This window comes from Bison bison, unplaced genomic scaffold (assembly GCF_000754665.1).
Source record: "Bison bison bison isolate TAMUID 2011002044 unplaced genomic scaffold, Bison_UMD1.0 scf7180017864274, whole genome shotgun sequence".
NCBI lineage: Eukaryota > Metazoa > Chordata > Mammalia > Artiodactyla > Bovidae > Bison > Bison bison.
The window spans coordinates 6041089-6063929 of record NW_011494846.1 but is presented as its reverse complement, the minus strand read 5'-3'; the positions used below and the strand labels follow the sequence as shown (position 1 = coordinate 6063929).

Here is a 22841-nt window from a genome sequence, read left to right as displayed (position 1 = left end):
GCTGATTGACTGTGTTTCTTATTTCTTTATTCTTGAATGAGATGGACTTATGCTCCCAACTACTGGTGGTGATGGGGGAAGGGCAGCAGGGGAGGGAGCACAGATCAGAGAATGTCCTTGTCTACATGCAGACTGACCGCTAAAGACCGAAGTCCCCAAGTGAGTCCAGCACACCCAGTGTCTCCTCTCAGACTCACCAGTTGGGCTAGTCATTTCCTCCCTCCCTGGATAGGAGGAAGTGCGGAGTCACAGTGGAGAGAAGGTGGAAATTCTCCTTTTGTATTTTCCCTCCTAGGGAAGGGAGTGGAGATTATTCTTCCTTATGGAAATCTATGAAGTGGGAAGTGTTCCCCTCTCCTCCAACAACAGTGTTTTGGAATATCATGCAGTGTTAAACAGTATAACTTAGCTCAGTGTGAGCAGACTTGGGAAGATGTCTGTCATATTTTAAGTGAAAAATTGAGCTATAGGTGACTTTTATATGATTTTATATGATTATATTAAAAGGAGAAACCATGTATATGGGTATATTTTTGTAAATATAGAAAAAAGTATTTAAACACACATTGTAGTTGCTAAGAAGAATGGTGTGTGGAAGGTTTTGGTGATGGGGAAACTGAGCTTTTCCCTTGCATTTCTCTGTATTGTTCAGTTGTTCAAATGAGCATTTATTAATTTTATAAGAAAACGTCTAGTTGAGAGTTGCTATGAGATACATATGGGCTTCCCTGGTAGCTCAGATGGTAAAGAATCTGCCTGCAGTGCAGGAGACCCTGGTTAGATCCCTGGGTCGGGAAGATCTCTGGAGAAGGGAATGACAACCCACTCTAATATTCTTGCCTGGAGAATTCCATGGACAGAGGAGCCTGGCAGGCACCAGTCCATGGGGTCACAAAGGAGTCAGACATGACTGAGCAACTAACACTTCATACTTCACTTCATGATATATATATACACACACACATATATGTATGTATATATACATATTTTCAGATTACTTTTCCATTATAGGTTATTACAGGATATTGAATATTGTTCCCTGTGTTATACAGTAACTACAGGGTAGATCTTGAAATTTCTGATTACAAGAAAAAAAAAGTTGTAACTGTGTGTGGTGATGGATATCAACTAGACTTACTCTGTTGATCATTTTACAATATTTGCAAATACTGAACCATTACATTGTAAACCTGTAAGGGAGTCTTAGTGGCCTAGCTGATAAAGAGCCCGCCTGCCAATGCAGGAGATGCAGGTTCCATCCCTGGGTCAGGAAGATCCCCTGCAGATGGAAATGGCAGTCTACTTCAATATTCTTCCCTGGAGAAGCCCATGGACAGAGGAACCTGGTGGGCTGAAGCCCATGGGGTCACAAAGAGTCGGACATGGCTGAGCTACTGACACATGTTGTACACCTGAAACTAATATAATGTTATATGTCAGTTTTATCTCAATTAAAAATATCATAAAGTTGTCTGCAAATATTGCATTGTGTGTTCAGTGGTGCCTTCAGCAGCTGGTGTCCCCCCTTCCCTTTGGCAGTTCAGGGGTCTTCACTGAGAACTTGTTTCTAGATGGGCCTGTCGGCTCCCCTGCACCTTGTTTTATTTTCACCCCACACCCAGGTGTGCATGCGTGTGCTCAGTTGCTTCGTTCATGTCCAACTCTTTGTGATCCTGTGGACTGTAGCCCAGCAAGCTCCTTTGTCCATGGGATTCTCCAGGCAGGAATACTGGAGTGGGTTGCCATGCCCTTCTTCAGGGCATATTCCTGACCCACAGATCGAACCTGTGTCTCCTGCATCTTTTGTGTTGCAAGTGGATTCTTTACCACCAAGTCACCAGGGAAGCCCCTACACCCAAGGCTGGTGGGGAGTTTTGGGAGGGTGCTCTGGACTGGAATCAGGCCAGTTTGTTGCTTGGTGACTATGAACTTGGCTGAGTGATTGGCCATCTCTGGGCTCCGCTTTTCTTATCTGAAAAATGAGATGTTGGAATTACATGAGAAGATTGAACTAAATGAATCATTCTAGGGGGGCTGAGCAGATGGACTCTGAACCCTGTCTCCCCGAGTTTAAATCCCCATATTGCCACTTACTAGGTGTGTGATATTGAGTTTAAATCCCCATTTAAATGTGTGATATTTAGGAAAATTTTGTAACCTATCTATGACTTACAGGCAGAAGGACTTTAGAGCAGTGCTGGAATATATGGGGTTGGTCAAAAGTTCATCTGGGTTTTTCTGTAAGATGTGATGGAAAAACCCAAATGAAGCTTTTAGCCATCCCTCTAAATACTGATAGTGTTAGTCACTCAGTCGTGTCCAACTCTTTGTGATCCCGTGGACTGTAGCCCAACAGGCTTCTCTCTGGAATTCTCCAGGCCAGAATACCAGAGTGGGTTGCCTTTCCCTTCTCCAGGGGGTCTTCCCGACCCTGGCATTGAACCCAGGTCTCCTGCATTGCGGGCGGATTCTCTACCATCTGATCCACCAGGGAAGACTACTCTAAATACTAGCTATTATTAACTGACTAACAATGAAATTAATTCTAATGGGGAAATGGTATCTCCAGGGAGGTGGATGACAGCATGCTTATGGGCAAGGTTTCCCAGGATTCCTCAAATAATCCTGAAATCTATCCAGTCTTCTCTGTCTACTTGGCCAGGGCTTATAAGGATGTGGTTTATGAGGTGGGAGGCAAGCTAGAGGGAAATCCTTAAAAGATACTACCCACCTATATTAAGGTTTTTCTTTGCCATGGCTAAAGAGGTGGCTTAAGTATTTTCCCCTTTGTATACACTGGAGTCAGTTTCTAAAGGGTTTTCATTGTAAATTATAATAAATGCATGGCATGATGTTTACAGAATAAGGTCAGCCATGAGTCTTCCTGTACAATTTAAACCCTAAACAAGTATATAGGATACTGTTCTGAGAAGGTGTTTAGTTGCTAAATTGTGTCCGACTCTTCTGCAACCCCATGGACTGTATCCTGTCCAGCTCATCTGTTGATGGGATTTCCCGGGGAACTATACTGGAGTGGGTTGCTATTTCTTTCTCCAAAGGATCTTCCTGGATCAGGGATCGAACCTGCGTCTCTTACATTGCAGGTGGATTCTTTACTGCTGAGCCACCAGGGAGGGTTATCTCATTCCAGAAGGACTGGATGACTTACTCTGAACTAGTGGAAAGAGGCTTGTTAAGTGAGTATAAAAAGTTGGGGAGCAGGACTTCCCTGGTGGTCCAGTGGTTTAGACCTTGCCTTCTGATGCAGAGGGTGTGGATTTAATCTCTGGTTGGAGAGCTGAGATCCCACATGCCTTAGGGCCAAAAAACCAGAACATAAAACAGAAGCAATATTGTAACAAATTCAATAAAAACTTTAAAAATAGTCCATATTAAAATTTTTTTTAAAAGCTCAGAGAGAAAGTTTGCACAAGTTGAAGAGTTGTTGGAAATGACTTTGAGCAGCTTAATTAAAGCCTCCCCCTGGACAAGCCTGACGTCTTGGGAGACAACCACAGGCAATGACTAAGCATCTCGCTTTAACTCCTGGAGCTGCCCTGGAGCTGAGTGTTTGGGGCCATTTACTTTACGTCTTGGTTTCCTCAGTAATCCTTGAGGATTGTTGGGAAGATTCAGTGAGATGATAGGGGTGAAGTGGTAAAGAATCTCCTTGCCGATGCAGGAGATGAGGGTTCCATCCCTGAATCAGAGATTCCCCTGGAGGAGGAAACAGTAACCTGCTCCAGTGTTCATGCCTGGGAAATTCCATGGACAGAGGAGCCTGGCAGGCTACGGTCCATGGGGTTGCAAAAGAGTCGGAAGCAACCGAGTGACTGAGCACATACATTTAGAAAAACAGCCTGTATTTGTGTTGCTCAGTACACATACATGCTCAATCAGTGCCAATTGTTACTACTTACACGTGTGTGTTTGAAACAAAAGGCTGAGGGGTCATGAACTTTCTCAACAAGTGTGAACCCTTTGTGGGCTAATGAGCTTTTGACCTAAGTAGGAGCAGGGAGGCCAGGGCACTGTTGGGAAGCCCTCTCAGTCCCGTTTGCAGTGGGCTGAGACGTACCTCCAGGCGAGGAGGGGGCATCCCTCACAGTTTGGTTTGGGTGTTGCTAACTTCCCACCTGCAGGCACAAGGAAAATGAGGTCTGTTTCATTCCTTGTCTTTGAGTCGAGGGTTTTTTGTTGGGAAGTGTTACAGGCCAAATTATGTTCCTGCAAAAACCCAGTTCTGAAGTCCTAACTCCCAGATGGTTGGATGGCATCACTGACCCAATGGAGGTGAGTTTGAGCAAACTCCGGGAGGTGGTGAAGGACAGAGAAGTCTGGTGTGTTGCAGTCCGTGGGGTCGCAAAGATTCAGACATGACTGAGTGACTGAACAACAAACAACCACCTCCAGTATCTTAGAACGTGACTGTATTTGGAGATAGTATCTTTCAAGAGGTCACTGAGTTAAATGAGGTCTTTGGGAAGACCCTCTGGGAGGGAGACGTCGGCCGTCTGCAAGCCAAGGAGAGAGGCCTCAGAAGAAAACAACCCTGCCGCCATCTTGAATTCGGGGCTTCCAGAATTGTGAGGCAACAAGGTTCTGTTGTTGAAGCCCTCCAGTCTGTGATACTTTGACATGGCAGCCCTAGCAAACTAATACAGGCAGCTACTGAATTCTCCCCAGAGTGATAGTATTTCTGGGCAGACTATTTGAAGGTGAAGGAAGTGATATAGTATCTTCAGTGGGGACATAGGCCAGGTTTTAAATTCTGGCTCTGTTGCTCACTGGCTTTGTGAATTCAGCCTTTGTTTTTTCTTTTCCTCCTGTGTAAAGCAGGAGTAAGCTACTTCATAAAGTTGTGAAGCTGAAAGGACTTCGTCTGTATAAAGTTTATTACTCTGCCTGACACTTAGTAAGCACTCAAAAAAATAGTGTTGTTACAATGAGACGGAATATCAATTAGGAGTTTGGTTATAAATTTGCACATTGATTATCACTTTTAAGTACTGTTTGCTTACCTACAAGCTTGGAAAATGGCTTATCACAGATTTGAAGGTGTTTCTTGCTGACCTCCCAAGGAGCTTGGAATTAAAGTCTGACAAGGATGTCTTTGAAAGTGCAAAGTAGCTAAAGAGTATGGTACAGCCACTTTTTGTTTTGTGGTACAGAAAGGAATTGCATTTTTTGTTCTCTTCCCCAGCCACATTCATTTGTAGGAGGCAATGCAAAAGAGCACTGTTTGTGAGAGAGGGACGGCTTGCCTTTAAATAAGGAATTGTTTAATTAGGTTGGTTTCGTCTTGGGGCATATAAGGCAGTGCTGCTGAGAAAAACATTCCAGGCCTGAACAGCTGCCTTTGTCTCATTGGTGAGCCGCCGGTAAATCACTGTGGTAGGGAAATAATTTTGGATTGTTAATATTTGCTGTTTGTTAAAAATAGCCAGCTTGCATCTCTTCATTAGGAGGAAGGCAGTGTTTTGCGCTCCTGGCAAAGTTTGGGGGCTTTTTTTTGGAACATAAATCCCCAAGAAATGCCTTTCAAGCAGCACATGAGAGCAGAAAGATCAAAAACTTCCACTGGAAGATTGCAGCTCATTGTGATTGTTCTTCCCTGTGGCTGGTAAAGAATCCGCCTGCAATGCAGGAGACCCTGGTTCCATCCCTGGGTTGGGAAGATCCCCTGGAGGAAGGCATGCAAGCCACTCCAGTATTCTTGCCTGGAGAATCCCCATGGACATAGGTGCCTGGCGGGCTACAGTCCATGGGGTCATGAAGAGTCTGACACGACTGAGCGACTAAGCACTAAGTGATGGGCCTTTGGTGAAATAAGTCAAACCCTTGGGCATGTTTGTTTTTTTTTTTTTTAATGGGAGGATAATTGCTTTACAATATTGTGTTAGTTTCTGCCATACATGACTCAGCCATAGATATGTTGAATTCATATGTCCGTTGAACTCCCTCCCACCTCCCTGGGCACATGTTTTATTTCCTTGCCGTGACTTTGAAATCTTGCGAGAGTGGTGGAAATTGAGGTCTTGCTGAATACGGGTTGTGATCAAAACAGCTGTGCTATACCATTTCCTTCTGCAGAACGGCCTGGGCAATGCTTTCCTTGTGAAGGGCGTGTTGTTGGACATCACGAATGGAAATGCAGCTTGCTTTCCTGCTCTAGAGGGAGGGCATCAGTAGAAAAACAAAAATTTGGCACACCTTCCTTTTCAATATGAACATGTAAAAGTGTTAGTTGCTCAGTCGTGTCCGACTCTTTGCTACCACATGGACTGTAACCCGCCAGGCTCCTCTGTCCATGGGATTTCCAAGAACAATGGAGTGGGTTGCCATCCCCTTCTCTAGGGGATCTTCCTGACTCAGTGATCAAACCTGGGTCTCCTGCATTGCTGGCAGATTCTATAGTATCTGAAACCACCAGGGAAGGATTTATTAAAAGTAAAGCTATCTATTTTCATCTTCTTTGCCCATCTTCATGGTTAACTCCTGACATTTTGCTGCCTGTAAAAAGCACGTTTTTCTTTAAGATGAAGTTTTTTTCAAGTTAACTTCTGTTTATGCCTAATTCCTCCCTAAACTTGATATATATAGTAAGTGCTAATAAATGCAGCCCTGAGGATAGAGTAAGCAGAATTAAATAAGAATTGTTATGAGTTTAAGCGCCCTGATTGTGTGTGGTGTTGTGTGTATGAGAAATTCCATATGGAAATTGCAATTATAAATTGGAAAAAAGTTTACAAAGAATTTGCCAAGATCCCTGCCATCCTGATAAACCAGCCATATTCAATTTTACATGTCTTTGCCTTTTCACATGCTACTATTGTTTAAAATATAGTTGTACATATCGATACAGTTTTATCTTTTGCTTTTTATTAGTTATAGCAAATGTTTTTCATTTTATTATAGGTGCTTTGTAAGGCCCATTTTTAATACTGTTATACTGAACAGTACCATTAATTACTATCTTTCTATTATCCTACATGTAGGTAGATTTTGCTTCATTTTGTCTCATAAATACTATCTTTTGGCATTAAGCTTTTTGTCATTCCAATGAATAAATTTCCAGGAGTTGGTCAGAAGTGTTACTTGTAGTAACTACTATCTACCATATTCCTTTTGAAAGGACTATGGTGCCAGGTGTATCCTTTTTTTCACATGTTAACCAGTGTCTTTACTAATTGTTGAACTTTTAGTTTGCTTCTTCTTGCCATTAGAAATAATATTGAGGTGTCTTTTTTGTGTTTGTATTAAAAATTTGGTGCACATTTCTAATAGGTAATTGTGGTTTTAAAATTTACAGTCACACAGACTGGATAGGAGGGGAGTTTGGGGGAGAATGGATACATGTTTATGATGTATAGCTGAGTCTCTTTGCTGTTTACCTGAAATTATCAAAACATTGTTAATCATCTATATTCCAATATAAAGCAAAATATTAAAAAAATAAGATTTATAGCCACAGACAGATAATACAAAAAAATAGAACTTTAAACATTTTTCCCTACTAAACTTAATTTAGTTTTCAAGCTGAATTGCCAGTTTTAGTCAACTCACTTCCTGTTTAAGGCTATGAAGGTTTGTCTCCCTCTACACCTGGGAATGAGTTGCAGGCTTTTGTGTTCTTGGCAGACATCGGGTGCCTGTGCCATTGGGACTTTGCTGGTCTCTACTCCATCTTTGTGTTCCTCTAGAGTGCTTCTCTATACAGTTGGCCATCTCCCCCGGCTGCATTCTGAGAAGCCAGGCAACCATCTCTTCTACTGTGATACCTGCATGCTTCCTCTAGGCTTTTCTAGGAATCCCATCCACTTAATGGTCTGAGCATCTTTCCTTTTACCCTTTTGTCCGGGTGTCTAAGTGCTGGTCCTGTGTGGTTCTATGCTAAGTCGCTATGTCTAACTCTTTGTGACCCTGTGGACTGTAGCCCACCAGGCTCCTCTGCCCATGGGATTCTTCAGGCAAGAATACTGGAGTGGGTTGCCATGCCCTCCTCCTTGGGATCTTCTTGACCCATGGATTGAACCCGCAGCTCCTGCATTACAGGCAGATTCTTTACTGCTGAGCCACTGGGGAAGCCCCAAGTGCTAGTTCAACCCCATGGAATCTCTCCTTCAGTCTGCTGGCCAAACACTTTTATCAACTTTTGTGCCGAAAAATAGCTCTTATATCATTAAGAGCTTTTCTCCCCTGTAGGATTATGGTAAAACTCCATGCTTTAAATTCTTCAGTTTTGCTCTTCAGCTATGAAGATAAGCTTTCAGAATTAAAAAGGAAAAAGAAAAACTTTCCTAAGGTTCTGGAGACTGTTTTGACTTTCAGATTTATCTCTGCTTTAGGTTCAGAAAACTCGACTCAGGAACTGGAAAACCCAGGGATTGCCTCTCTCATCCTAGGCTGCGTGGCTTGTCCCTGGGGAAGAAAGGAATGTGGAGGGCTTAGGCAGCTGCTTGAATGATGGGTGGGAAAGGGAATCAGTCCAAGGCCAACAAAGAGACTGGGGAAGCCAATTCTTAACAACACAGCAGTTTAGTGCTGTGACTTAACTGGGGACTGTGTGTTAAGTTTATCGAATGCACAGTTTGTGTGTTGTTATTGTTCAGTGGCTAAGTTGTGTCCAACTCTTTCTGACCCCATGGACTGCAGGGCACCAGGCTTCCCTGTCCTTCACTATCTCCCAGAGTTGGCTCAAACTCATGTCCATTGAGTCGGTAATGCCATCCAGCCATCTCATTTCTGTTGCCTCCTCCTCCTCCTGTGATAATTTAGTGGATATAGAATAATATTAATAGCAAGTACTTGTCAGTGCCAGGACTGTTTTGAGCGATCTTCTACATTAACTTCTTTAGTCCTCAAAACAACTTGAGAAGGACAACTACTATTTTTTTTTTTTTGTCCATACCATGTGGCATGAGGGATCTTAGTTCCCTGACCAGGGATTGAACCCTGCATTGGGAACGTGGAGTTTTAACCACTGGACCAGTTGGGAAGTCCCTAGTACTACTGTTATTACCTCCACCCCATGCTCTAGGAGCCAAGATGAAATGAGCTTTGTAACTCTTCACCCTGTAAGTGGTGAGGCTGGGTCTTGCAGCCCGGTAAGACTGTTGTTGAGTCTCTGAGTCGTGTTTGACTCTTGTGACGCCATGGCCTGTAGCCCACGAGCCCACCAGGCTCCTCTGTCCATGGAATTCTCCAGGCAAGAATACTGGAGTGGGTTGCCATTTCGTTCTCCAGGGGATCTTCCTGAGCTATGAACTTGCGTCTTCTCCATTGGCAGGTGGATTCTTTACCACTGAGCCATCAGGGAAGCCCTGGTTCTATTTCTGGTCAGGGACTGGGAGGTGACAAGTACTTAATCTGATTATTATTGAAGGGAAATCCTTTTCTCTTGTATTTGTGACACTTTTGGCTTTCTTCTTTCAGGAGTTTGATCATTTCATAAAAGGTGGTTCTTTTCCTATTTAGGAAGGCATCATCTCTTTACTGTTTTGGTTTGTTCATATATTAATATGTATTTCCTCATTAATTTAGCTGTTTCTCTGATGAGGATAAAGAAACCTTCATTTCAACTACTTGGAATCACTAGGGTTTAAAATCCGTATTATCTCAGGTCAGTGACTTGCTTTCCAGAGTTGTGTTATTTAAAAAAAATTTTTTTTAACTTATTTGGCTGTGATGTATCTTAGTTGCGATACATGGGGTCTTCATTGCGGGATGTGGGGTTTAGCTCCCTGACCAGGGATCGAACCCAGGCCCCCTGCACTGAGAGCACAGTGTTAGCCACTGGACCACCAGGGAAGTCCTGGAGCTGTGTCGTTTTAAAAACCTATTTATTGTGAAAAAGGTTAAACATAAAGGTGAACATGGAGATGTCAGTAGAGCAAACTTTTCAAGTGCCCAACACACAGCCTCAACAATTTTAAACTCATGGCCAGCCTGGTTTCATCTATACCAGGGTTCTTCACCTTGGCACTATTGACATTTTAGACTGGAAAAGTCTTTGGATGGGAGGCTCTCCTGTGCCTTGTAGGATATTTAGCAGGATCCCTAGCCTCTACCTACTAGATGCCAGGAGCACTACACCCCTCCCCGCGTCCTGGTTATGACAACTGGAAGTGTTCCCTGGGGAGCACACCCTCCCGAGTTGAGGGCCACTGACTTATACTCACTCCACTCTCCCTCCCTGTAAGATTATTTGGAAGTAGATCCCATAGATTAAATCAAACCCGTTTGTGGATTTATTTCTGAAATGTAACATTGTATGTAAAATATAACGTCTAGTTTTGTTAACCCTTCAGAGAGGAAAGGAGGAAAGATCTAACAATGTTCGTGTATGAATTGTTGCCAGGTAGCCACTCTTGGCTGGAGAGATGGTCATAGTTCCTACCAGCTACCAGTATTGATATGAACTAGGAAACAGAAAGAAATGGATATTGTGCTCCAGCCTGTGTATATTTTTAAAACTGTAATGTATACATGATACAGGGTTTCCCATTTTAAAGCGTGTAGTACAATTCAGTGGCAGTAAGTACACCCACTCTGTCATGTAACTATTTCCAAATCATCCATCTCCAGAACTCTCTTCATCTTGTAAAACTGAAACTCCATATCCATTCAGTAATAATCCTATTCTCTCCACCCCTCAGTTCCTGGCAAGCACCATTCTGCTTTCAGTCTTGATAAATTTTATTTTTCTAGGTACCTCATATGAAGTGAAGTGAAGGTCAGTCAGTCATGTCCGACTCTTTGCAACCCCATGGACTATACAGTCCATGGCATTCTACAGGCCAGAATACTGGAGTGGGTAGCCTTTCCCTTCTCCAGGGGATCTTCCCAACCCAGGGATCAAACCTAGGTCTCTTGCATTACAGGCGGATTCGTTACCAGCTGAGCTATGAGGGAAGCCTGGTACCTCATATAAGTGGAATCAGATATCTGTCCTGTGTCTGGATTATTTCACTTAGGATAATATCTTCAAGGTTTATCTGTGTTGTAGCATGTGTCAGAATTTCCCCCATTTTAAGGTTGAACAATATTCCATTGTATGTATTTATACCACATTTTACTTATCCATTTATCTGTTGATAGACATTTGGGTTGTCTCTGCCTTTTGAATGTTGTGAATAATGCTGCTCTAAATCTGGTGGGCAGATATCTCTCCAGGACCCTGCTTTCAGTTCTTTTGGGTATACGCCCCAAAGTGGAATTGCTGTATTATAATTTTTTGAAGAACCACAGTACTGTTTTCCATAGCAGCTGTACCATTTTCGATTCCCACCAGCAGTGTACAAGGATTCTAATTTCTCTAAATCCTTGCCAATGCTCATTATTTTGTTTTTAAAGTAATTACCATCCTAATGGGTGTGACGTGGTATCTAATTGTGGTTCAGGGTGTACCTTTTAGGATGTTCCTCTAGTCATTGAAAAGTAATTCTGCTAGAACCTTCCTGCTAGAACTAAGTGCTGCCATTGTGTATTTTCACTTTCGCCTTAGAATAGGTTGCTCTGGAACCCTGAGGTTCCAGTTTGCTCTGGAACATCTGAGGACTGACTAGAGACTCATTGTTGGGAAGAAGGTTGGAGGGGTGGGTTGTGTTTGTGTATAGGGGGAAACTTTTAATCCATTGTGAAGTGTTGCATTTGGGCACCAAGAGTTCAGGGAAAAGATGCTGGTCAGATGTGGAATCAGAGACCATTATGGCGGAAGAGCCATGAAAGACCACTTCAAAAGGAATTGATTTATTCAGATACTATGTCCTTGATCCCTTCTAAAAGCAAACTGATGCTGAAGTTTTCATTCTGAATACTCTGAAAAGTCTAAAGTACTTTTCTAGGGTTAATTTTTTTTTCTCTAGGGTTAATTTAATGGTTAAACCTTTCAATATATTTTGTGTTAAGTCCCTTGCTCTTTCCTAAGAGTATCAGTTCGGTTTAGTTTGGTCACTCAGTTGTGTCTGACTCTTGGCAACCCCATGGACCAGCACGCCAGGCCTCCCTGTCCATCACCAACTCCCGGAGCCTACTCAAACTCACGTCCATTGAGTTGGTGATGCCATCCAACCATCTCATCCTCTGTTGTCCCCTTCTCCTCCTGCCTTCAATCTTTCCCAGCATCAGGGTCTTTTCAAATGAGTCAGTTCTTTGCATCAGGTGGTCAAAATATTGAGTTTCAGCATCAGTCCTTCCAATGAATATTCAGGACTGATCTCCTTTAGGATAGACTGGTTTGATCTCCTTGCAGTCCAGGAGATTCTCAAGAGTCTTCTCCAACACCACACTTCAAAAGCATCAATTCTTCGGCACTCAGCTTCCTTTGTAGTCCAACTCTCACATCCATACATGACTACTGGAAAAATCATAGCCTTTGACTAGACGGGCCTTTGTTGGCAAAGTAATATCTGCTTTTTAATATGCTGTCTAGGTTGGTCATAACTTTTCTTCCAAGGAGCAAGTGTCTTTTAATTTCATGGCTGCAGTCACCATCTACAGTGATTTTGGAGCCCCCCAAAATAAAGTCTCTCTTTCCACTGTTTCCCCATTTATTTGCCATGAAGTGATAGGACTGGATGCTATTATCTTTGTTTTCTGAATGTTGAGCTTTAAGCCAACTTTTTCACTCTCCTCTTTCACTTTCATCAAGAGGCTTTTTAGTTCCTCTTCACTTTCTGCCATAGGAGTGGTGTCATCTGCATATCTGAGGTTATTGATATTTCTCCCATTAATCTTGATTCCAGCTTGTGCTTCATCCAGCCCAGTGTTTCTCATGATGTACTCGGCATACCTAAGGGTATTAGGAAATTATAAATATTTTATAGTTTCTTTTAGGTAAAATATTTTTGAGAGAGAGGTCATTGAGATTTTTCTAAGGAAATATAGTGCCTATTTTACATAACTAGATAGTTTTTGATATTGAAAGTTTAATACAGGACTGTCTGTTTTTCTGAGCATCTTTGGAATACCCCCTTGGATTTGGGCAATCTCTTATTTGGTGTTAATTTAAAATGAGAAAAATTAGAGTCAGAAAACAGCTGATGAGGGACTTCTCTGGTTAAGATTTCACTCCCTGCAGCGGGTTGCAGGTTTGATCCTTGGTCGGGGAGCCAAGATCCCATATACCTCAGGGCCAAAAAACCAAAACATAAAGCAGAAGCAATATTATAACAAGTTCAATAAAGACTTAAAAAAAAAACAGTCCATATTTTAAAAAAAATTTTAAAGCCCCCCGCAAACCAACTGGTGATTGTTTTGGAAAAGCATTTGCTTTCTTAGGTACCAGTGAGGGAAAGGGCTTCCCTTGATATCTCAGTTGGTAGAGAATCTGCCTGCAATGCAGGAGACCCCGGTTTGATTCCTGGGTCAGGAAGATCCGCTGGAGAAGGGATAGGCTACCCACTCTGGTATTTTTGGGCTTCCCTTGTGGCTCAGCCAGTAAAGAATCTGCCTGCAATGTGGGAGACCTGGGGTCGATCCCTGGGTTGGGAAGATCCCCTGGGGAAGGGAAGGGCTACCCACTCCAGTATTCTGGCCTGGAGAATTCCATGGCCTGTGTAATCCATGGGGTCGCAAAGAGTTGGACACAACTGAGCAACTTTTACTTCACTTCACTTCACAGTGAGGGAAGCCTCAAGGATTTGATTCATCGGCATCTCAAAAAGAATACGTTCTTTATCTTAGGATAATGCTAAGGGCTGAGGGTAGGGAAGACGCTCAGCAAAGTGACCTCACAGTCAACTAAGGCTCTTTCCAATAAGAAGTCTCCAGTTTGTCGGTGGGAAAGCAGCTTTGCCTCATCTCAAAGGACTGGAGAAGAAACCTTTGGGTTGGTCACTTCTTCTACCAGATGAGGGTATGGTTATCTTTTAACCTCCTCCAAACGAGTGCTCTACCGAGCAAAACATCCATGTCTGAGAGGCATCTTGATGTAGAGTCTGCAAGGAGGAGGGAAAGAAAATCCACACTCGGGCCAAACAGCAAAGGTTCTGATTCTCGCTTCCCCGTCCAGGTGAATTTCGTGGCCTGCCAGCTCTCTGCTCTGTGTGCTGCTTTCTGGTTCCGCCTCTACTTGAGTCCCGGTGAAACCAGTCCTGCTGTCCGGCATGCATTTGCCACCATTTTTGGCATCTATTTTGTCATCTTTTGTTTTGGCTGGTGAGTATGAACCTCCTACGTTCTAAATGTTTATCATTTGAGTGTTTTGTGGAGATATTCTTGGCATTTCCCAGACACTAAGGAAGAAAAAATATGACATTTACTCTTATTGTAAAATAATGGGGATGTTGCAGGAATCTCCAGAAACTGAAACCAATAAATTGACTCTAATAGAAGTTAATTCAGTGAATTTTTCTTAAAATTAGACTTCTGCTGATCTCACCCAAGATCATGTAAATGGAATTTTCCTAGCAAGGAACTTTTCCTAACTGTTATAGCTATTGGTGTTTTTCTTGCATCACTGCTAGAGATAGTGGCATTAATCCTGCACTTAGAGTAGAAGAAAAGTTTTAGGGCCAGTCTTCGGGAATGTGTCCTCCTTTAGCAGGGAAAGCCTTTTCTCTGCTAGGTAAGCTGGGCAGATCTCATGGGAGGGATACTTCTTGGGGAAGAAGTTCTATAACATTTCTAGAAGTTCAACTTGAGGGAATTTGTTCAGAGTAGTAGCTTATGGCTCCTCCTCCTCCAGTGAAAATTTGAGAAAGGATGATGAGTATTTTGAATCTCCCCAAGGTCAAAGTGTTGGTGTCTGGGGCAGCTCAGTTTTGGTCTTGATACTTTAAAGTTAGAAAGAACTCTCTTCTCTGCAGTTGGAGATCTATGTCATGACTTCCTAGTGTCGTTTCAAGGTATCTTATTTGCATAGAATGAAAATACTTGATTTATTTTCTCTTAAATAAACATGAGTTGACCGATCACTTGCTTTTTGGTGGGAGTGGAGGTGGAGACAGCCAAGAGGTATGTTAATATGAAATACGTTCAGTGTCCTCCCTTTCTCCCCACGATGTCCTGCAGGTATTCTGTGCATCTTTTTGTGCTGGTGTTAATGTGCTATGGAATCATGGTCACTGCAAGCATATCCAATATTCACAGGTAAGACCCTGGGGATGAACAATGCAAGGTGAGCTCTTTCATGATCTTTGAAATCTGTTTCCAGGATGAAGAGATGCCTTCTCCATTAGCCACATATGGTATATCCTAAGTTCTCTGGGATATCTGAAGGGAGGGATGGAAAACCTTAAATTCTGGGGATCTTTGGAGAAAGCTGTTTGGGAAAAAAAGTGTGATGCAAACTGGGACTCAGGGGAAAGAGAGTTTACCAGAATTAGGCAGCCTCATTTGTCATGGCACCAACCTGGAAAGTGGTCATCTTATGGAATACTACTCAGCCATGAAAAAGAATGAGTGATTGCCTCACACAGTGCCATGGATGAATCTCATCATCAATGTGCTGGATGAAGGAGATCCCACGAATTCTCTTCTCAAAAAAGCAAACTAAGCTGTAGTGACAGAAATCAGATTGGGGTAACTGGCAGCAAGATGGCTCAGGGAGATGTGAAAGGGATCATGAGAGGTGTGAAGCAGCCTGGGGAGGGGGTGATGGATATGTCTGTTATCTTGAACTTGGCTCTGATTTTCTGAGTATGACATGTGTCAAAACTTTGGATACTTTAAATGTGCCCAAAGAAGTGTTAAAAAGGGAAGAAATATTCTTACTATGATATTTTGATTTCAAAGTGCAGAAGTAATTTAATTCTACCTTGAAGGCTGCATGCTTGGACAATCCAGGAAAATACCTGGAGTGGCTGTCTTGTATTGTCTCTGATTCCTGTGGTCTTTCTGAAACCTCAGAATTAATTCAGCCTCTCAGTAACACTGGAATGTGAGCTCTGTGAAAACACAGACTTTTCTCTCCACTGTTGTAGCCTCAGAGCCTAGAACAATACCTGGCACAAGTAAAGACTCAGTAAATATTTGTGGAATGAATGGCTGAATATACTTGAAAACACATTCATGCTTCAGTGGCTTCATTTTTGATAACTTCTCTGGAAAAGCAAATGCCTTATTTCAACCTCGGAAAACTCTTTGATTAATAAGACTATTGGCACAATAGTTTTCCTTCTTAAAAGAATTGGAATTTAATTTTTTAGTGTATCATCTTGTAATTACTTCCAATAAAATTTTGGTTTGCAAGGGAAAATATTTTTGCCTGCTTTTAACTTGGATAGTCACTTAACTTTGTGTTCGAATGAACTTGGGAAATTTGAATTCTAGTCATCTCTCTGCTAAGTGTCTTCCTTAAAGAGGATAGAGTCATTCCTTCAGAAGGGAAATAAGAAATCGGTATTTCTATAATTTGTTAAGAATGGATTTGGGAAATGCTTCATGTTATGACAAAATGCTTTTTTTTTCAGTAGGAGGTAAAAATGCGTGGCTTTTCCTCCACTTGACACTGGAATTAAATGATGAATAAAAATGTCACATCTCTAAAGCAGATTTCCAGCTACCTTACAAATTATAATTTGTCAGTTCTCCCTGCATCTGTGTGATGCTGGTGAGGTGGGGTCCATTTTTCAGAGGGTCCAGCTGTATTTTCAGGCTTGCTGTGTTAGTCTCCAGCCAGGAGTGGAATCCTCCGGCGTTGGTAGGGAGAGCCCTTCACGGGCAGGCTCTGACTATTTCTTCATGATAACATTGTGGTAGCAGAGGGCCGTGTCCTAAGACTGGAAAGAAAAAAATGCCAGAACAAGTTCTTCTCCTTTTTCTGTGCTTGTGTGGTTGCCAGGACTGCTGAAGTCAGGAGTGGCTCACATTTCCCCATGGAGGGAAGTTGTTTCCTCTTGCTGCTGGGAAAGAACACCAGGCAGGGGTCAGGAAACCTGGCTGTTTGCAGCAGCATGAGGTTGGAAAAGCCAGGCGGCGGCTTTGCGTGTCGGGCTTCCCGCCTATGCGACGTGGGGTTTGTCGTGGTGTTTGTTGTTTAGTTGCTGAGTTTTGTCCGATTCTTTGTGACCTCATGGACCGTAGCCTGCCAGGCTCCTCTGTTCATGGGATTTCCTAGGCAAGAACACTGGAGTGGGTTGCCATTTCCTACTCCAGGGGATTTTCCCCGATCCAGGGATTGAACCCACATCTCCTACATTGGCAGGTGGATTCTTTACCACTGAGCCACCAGGGGATGGTTTGAGCTTAAGTTTGCTTCAAGATTGCTGGGTTCTTTGTGAATTGTTTTCCTCTGCCTTTCCCTGAGTTATGAGTTGTGTTCTATGCATAGCTGGGAATAGGAGGGGAAGATGGTGGTACTTGCTGCCATGTGGACCTAACCCACTGCAGAGCTGCCTGTTATTCAGGATTTATCTAGAGAGTTCATGAAGTACCGATGCTGTTTACTTCCCAGGCCACTCTGTTGGGCAAAAATCACAGGTGTTCACTTACTTTATATGAACCCACTGGAACAGAATACAGTACCTCCTGGGATGGAAGGCCTCATGTGGGAACTTAGTGATGCAGTTACCAACTTTTGAGGCCAAGCTCTCTTAAATATGTTTCATTAAATTGATATATAAACTCTTATTGAGTATATCAGTATACAATTACATTTACTATTTCCTATCATTACGGCAAATATATTCTTTCTAGGAGAACTCTATAGGGTATAGATTTTTTTTTTTCCTGAGATGGAAAATGATGAAAGTTCAGAGAGGTGAATGGGTGTACGTGCTCAGTCATTCAGTCATGTCTGGCTCCTTTGTAGCCCTCCAGACTCCTCTGTCCATGAAATTTCCCAGGCAAGAATACTGGAGTTGGTTGCCATTTCCTACTCCAAGGTATCTTTCCAACCCAGGGATCAAACCCATATTGCTTGTGTCTCCTGCATTGGCAGGCGGATTCTTTACCACTGGTGCCACCTGGAAAGCCCCGGGTGTACAAATGGCTCTGCAGTTGAGTGAGTTTTCACAAAGTGAATGCACCCCTGCAACTGCCACGAAGGTCAGCGAGGACTGTGTCACCGTCATTCAAGCTCCAATCTCTACCACACCCTTCCTTCCTAAAGTAACTACTGGCCTGACTTCTCACACCTGCAGATGAGTTTGGCCAGTGCTTGGATTTGAACTCATGTTGGTCTGGGCCCAGAATACATGCTCTGTCTGCTGCTCCTGGATTCAGGTTTTTCAGGGGAAATGAATGTATTTCTCTATTGTCTGGGGACTCAGTACTTGGCCCCACCCTTGGTAGGTGGGTCATAGTATAATAATTGAATTGAACTTGCTTTTCTCTCTGGGTGAAGGGTCCCAGGAAGGCATGGGCGTAGCTCCTTTTGATTCAAAATGATTCTGGAAAAGTCTCTCCAATCTTCTTTGTGCTACTGCCTTGACCCTTGTGAACTGGCTTGGGAGGGGGGACAGGTACTAGAGGGAAAAGGTCTAACTCCATTCTAGTACTTCAGCTCATAAGGGAGTTTTTTCTTAAACATTTGCTTTGTGCACCATCTTCTTGGTCTGGAAGGGGTTATGGTTGAACCCAGGGAGGGAAAAGTCATTTCTGTGTGGTAACATCTTTGCTTGCAAATAATGAAGAGAACTAAAGTTATAGAGTGCTTTACTGTATCTGGCTTAGCATCCTGCTTTCCCTTGCTACCAGATGAATGTTTATTATCCTTTCTTTACTATTCCTGAGGTTGATTTAGTCTTGATGAGTTATTTTAATGTGAATTTGTGAATTTCAACATCATTCGGTATCAGAATATACATCTTCCCAGTTTTATTACATTTGTTTGAAAATCATCCTTGTGAATTTATGTCTGTTTATGATGGGCTCCTGAACCATTCAGTTCAGTTCTGTTCAGTTGCTTAGTTGTGTCTGACTCTTTGTGACCCCATGGACTACAGCACGCCAGGCTTCCCTGTCCATCACCAACTCCTGGAGCTTGCTCAGATTCATGTCCAGCGAATCGATGATGCCATCCAACCATCTCATCCTCTGTTGTCCCCTCTCCTCCTGCCTTCAATCTTTCCCAGCATCAGGGTCTTTTTCAATGAGTCAGTTCTCCTCAGAAGGTGGCCAAAGTATTGGAGTTTCTTGCTTCAGCATCAGTCCTTCCAATGAATATTCAGGACTGATTTCCTTTAAGATGGACTGGTTGGATCTCCTTGCAGTCCAAGGGACTCTCAAGAGTCTTCTCCAACACCACACTTCAAAAGCATCAATTCTTCAGTGCTCAGCTTTCTTTATGGTCCAACTCTCACATCCATACATGACTACTCGAAAAACCATAGCTTTGACTAGACGGACCTTTGTTGGCAAAGTAATGTCTCTGTTTTTTAATATGCTGTCTAGGTTGGTCATAGCTTTTCTTCCAAGGTGTTTAATGTTCTCAGTTTAGTTCATTGCAACTAACAGTTAAGTGAACCTCTTGGTGGCCGAGAGTTTGGGTGCTTAAGATTACAATGAATTGGAGAAACAGATACATGTAATTTTAATGTTATGATGATGTGTTAGCATAGAGCACTGGAGAAACACAGGCAGTTGAGCAGTGAATTGTGTTGGGAGTTGGGGTGGGGTGGATGGAGCAAGACTATGCTAGGTGACATTAGAGCCCAGCCATATCAGATAAGCCATATCACCCAAGACAGGCGGGTCATGGTGGAGAGGTCTGACAGAATGTGGTCCACTGGAGAAGGGAATGGCAAACCACTTCAGTATTTTTGCCTTGAGAACCCCTTGAACAGTATGAAAAGGCAAAATGATAGGATACTGAAAGAGGAACTCCCCAGGTCAGTAGGTGCCCAATTTGCTACTGGAGATCAGTGGAGAAATAACTCCAGAAAGAACGAAGGGATGGAGCCAAAGCAAAAACAATACCCAGTTGTGGACGTGACTGGTGATAGAAGCAAGGTCCGATGCTGTAAAGAGCAATATTGCATAGGAACCTGGAATATTAGGTCCATGAATCAAGGCAAATTAGAAGTGGTCAAACAGGAGATGGCAAGAGTGAACATCGACGTTCTAGGAATCAGCAAACTAAAATGGGCTGGAATGGGTGAATTTAACTCAGATGACCATTATATCTACTACTGTGGGCAAGAATCCCTTAGAGGAAATGGAGTAGCCATCATGGTCAACAAAAGAGTCTGAAATGCAGTGCTTGGATGCAATCTCAAAAACAACAGAATGATCCCTGTTCGTTTCCAAGGCAAACCATTCAATATCACAGTAATCCAAGTCTGTGCCCCAACCAGTAACACTGAAGAAGCTGAATGGTTCTATGAAGACCTACAAGACCTTTTAGAACTAACACCCAAAAAAGATGTCCTTTTCATTATAGGGGACTGGAATGCAAAAGTAGGAAATCAAGAAACACCTGGGGTAACAGGCAAATTTGGCCTTGGAATACAGAATGAAGCAGGGCAAAGGCTAATGAGTTTTGCCAAGAGAACGCACTGGTCATAGCAAACACCCTCTTCCAACAAAACAAGAGAAGACTCTACACATGGACATCACCAGATGGTCAACACTGAAATCAGATTGATTATATTCTTTGCAGCCAAAGATGGAGAAGCTCTATACAGTCAGCAAAAACAAGACTGGGAGCTGACTGTGGCTCAGATCATGAACTCCTTATTGCCAAATGCAGACTTAAATTGAAGAAAGTAGGGAAAACCATTAGACCATTCAGGTTTGACTTAAATCAAATCCCTTATGATTATACAGTGGAAGTGAGAAATAGATTTAAGGGACTAGATCTGATAGATGAGTGCCTGATGAACTATGGACTGAGGTTCCTGGCACAGTACAGGAGACAGGGATCAAGACCATCCCCATGGAAAAGAAATGCAAAAAAGCAAAATGGCTGTCTGGGGAGGCCTTACAAATAGCTGTGAAAAAAGAGAAATGAAAAGCAAAGGAGAAAAGGAAAGATATACCCATCTGAATGCAGAGTTCCAAAGAATAGCAAGGAGAGATAAGAAAGCTTTCCTCAGCAATCAATGCAAAGAAATAGAGGAAAACAACAGAATGGGAAAGACTAGAGATCTCTTCAGAAAATTAGAGATAGCAAGGGGACATTTCATGCAAAGATGGGCTCAGTAAACAACAGGAATGCTATGCACCCAACTGAAGCAGAAGATATTAAGAAGAGGTGGCAAGAATACACAGAAGAACTGTACAAGAAAGATCTTCATGACCCAGATAATCACGATGGTGTGATCACTCACCTAGAGCCAGACATCCTAGAATGTGAAGTCAAGTGGGCCTTAGAAAGCATCACTACGAACAAAGCTAGTGGAGGTGATGGAATTCCAGTTGAGCTATTTCAAATCCTGGAAGATGATGTTGTGAAAGTGCTGCACTCAATATGCCAGCAAATTTGGAAATCTCAGCAGTGGCCACAGGACTGGAAACGGTCAGTTTTCATTCCAATCCCAAAGAAAGGCAATGCCAAAGAATGCTCAAACTACCGCACAATTGTGCTCATCTCACACACTAGTAATGCTCAAAATTCTCCAAGCCAGGCTTCAGCAATATGTGAACCGTGAACTTCCAGATGTTCAAGCTGGTTTTAGAAAAGGCAGAGGAACCAGAGATCAAATTACCCACATCTGCTGGATCATGGAAAAAGCAAGAGAGTTCCAGAAAAACATCTATTTCTGCTTTATTGACTAAGCCAAATCCTCTGACTGTGTGGACCACAATCACACACAGGAAACTGGAAAATTCTGGAAAAAACTGGAAAATTCTGAAAGAGATGGGAAAACCAGACCACCTGACCTGCCTCTTGAGAAACCTATATGCAGGTCAGGAAGCAACAGTTAGAACTAGGCATGAAACAACAGATTGGTTCCAAATAGGAAAAAGAGTACATCAAGGTTGTATATTGTCACCTGCTTATTTAACTTATATGCAGAGTACATCATGAGAAACGCTGGGCTGGAAGAAGCACAAGCTGGAATCAAGATTGCCGAGAGAAATATCAATAACCTCAGATATGCAGATGACACCACCCTTATGGCAGAAAGTGAAGAGGAACTAAAAAGCCTCTTGATGAAAGTGAAAGAGGAGAGTGAAAAAGTTGGCTTAAAGCTCAACATTCAGAAAACGAAGATCATGGCATCTGGTCCCATCACTTCATGGAAAATAGATGGGGAAACATTGTCAGACTTTATTTTTTTGGGCTCCAAAATCACTGCAGATGGTGACTGCAGCCATGAAATTAAAAGACGCTTGCTCCTTGGAGGAAAAGTTATGACCAAGCTAGACAGCATATTCAAAAGCAGAGACATTACTTTGCCAACAAAGGTCCGTCTAGTCAAGGCTATGGTTTTTCCATTGATCATGTATGGATGTGAGAGTTGGACTGTGAAGAAATTTGAGCGCCAAAGAATTGATGCTTTTGAAGTGTGGTGTTGGAGAAGACTCTTGAGAGTCCCTTGGACTGCAAGGAGATCCAACAAGTCCATTCTGAAGGAGATCACTCCTGGGTGTTCATTGGAAGTACTGATGCTGAAGCTGAAACTCCAGTACTTTGGCCACTTCATGTGAAGAGCTGACTCATTGGAAAAGACCCTGATGCTGGGAGGGATAGGGGGCGGGAGGAGAAGGGGACAGCAGAGGATGAGATGGCTGGATTGCATCACCGACTCGATGGACATGAGTTTGAGTGAACACCGGGAGTTGGTGATGGACAGGGAGGCCTGGCGTGCTGCAATTCATGGGGTCGCAAAGAGTCGGACACGACTGAGTGGCTGAACTGAACTGATATCAGATAATTTGTGTCCAGATAGACCATATGAGGGAGCAAAGAGTTGCAGACAGAGGAAGGAGAAGGAAATCTGGCCTGAAAA

General features: G+C 42.8%; 1 protein-coding gene across 3 annotated transcripts in view; it reads left to right on the top strand.

Annotated features, from left to right (window-relative positions):
• The window catches only part of MBOAT1 (membrane bound O-acyltransferase domain containing 1), a 111205-nt gene that overhangs the window by 45548 nt on the left and 42816 nt on the right, over positions 1-22841 (top strand). For all 3 annotated transcript variants that reach the window (XM_010848819.1, XM_010848821.1, XM_010848820.1), the window contains 2 exons: positions 14015-14160; positions 15016-15093. In XM_010848819.1, coding sequence (XP_010847121.1) covers positions 14015-14160; positions 15016-15093 — 224 coding nt within the window. The remainder of the gene's footprint in view (positions 1-14014; positions 14161-15015; positions 15094-22841) is intronic.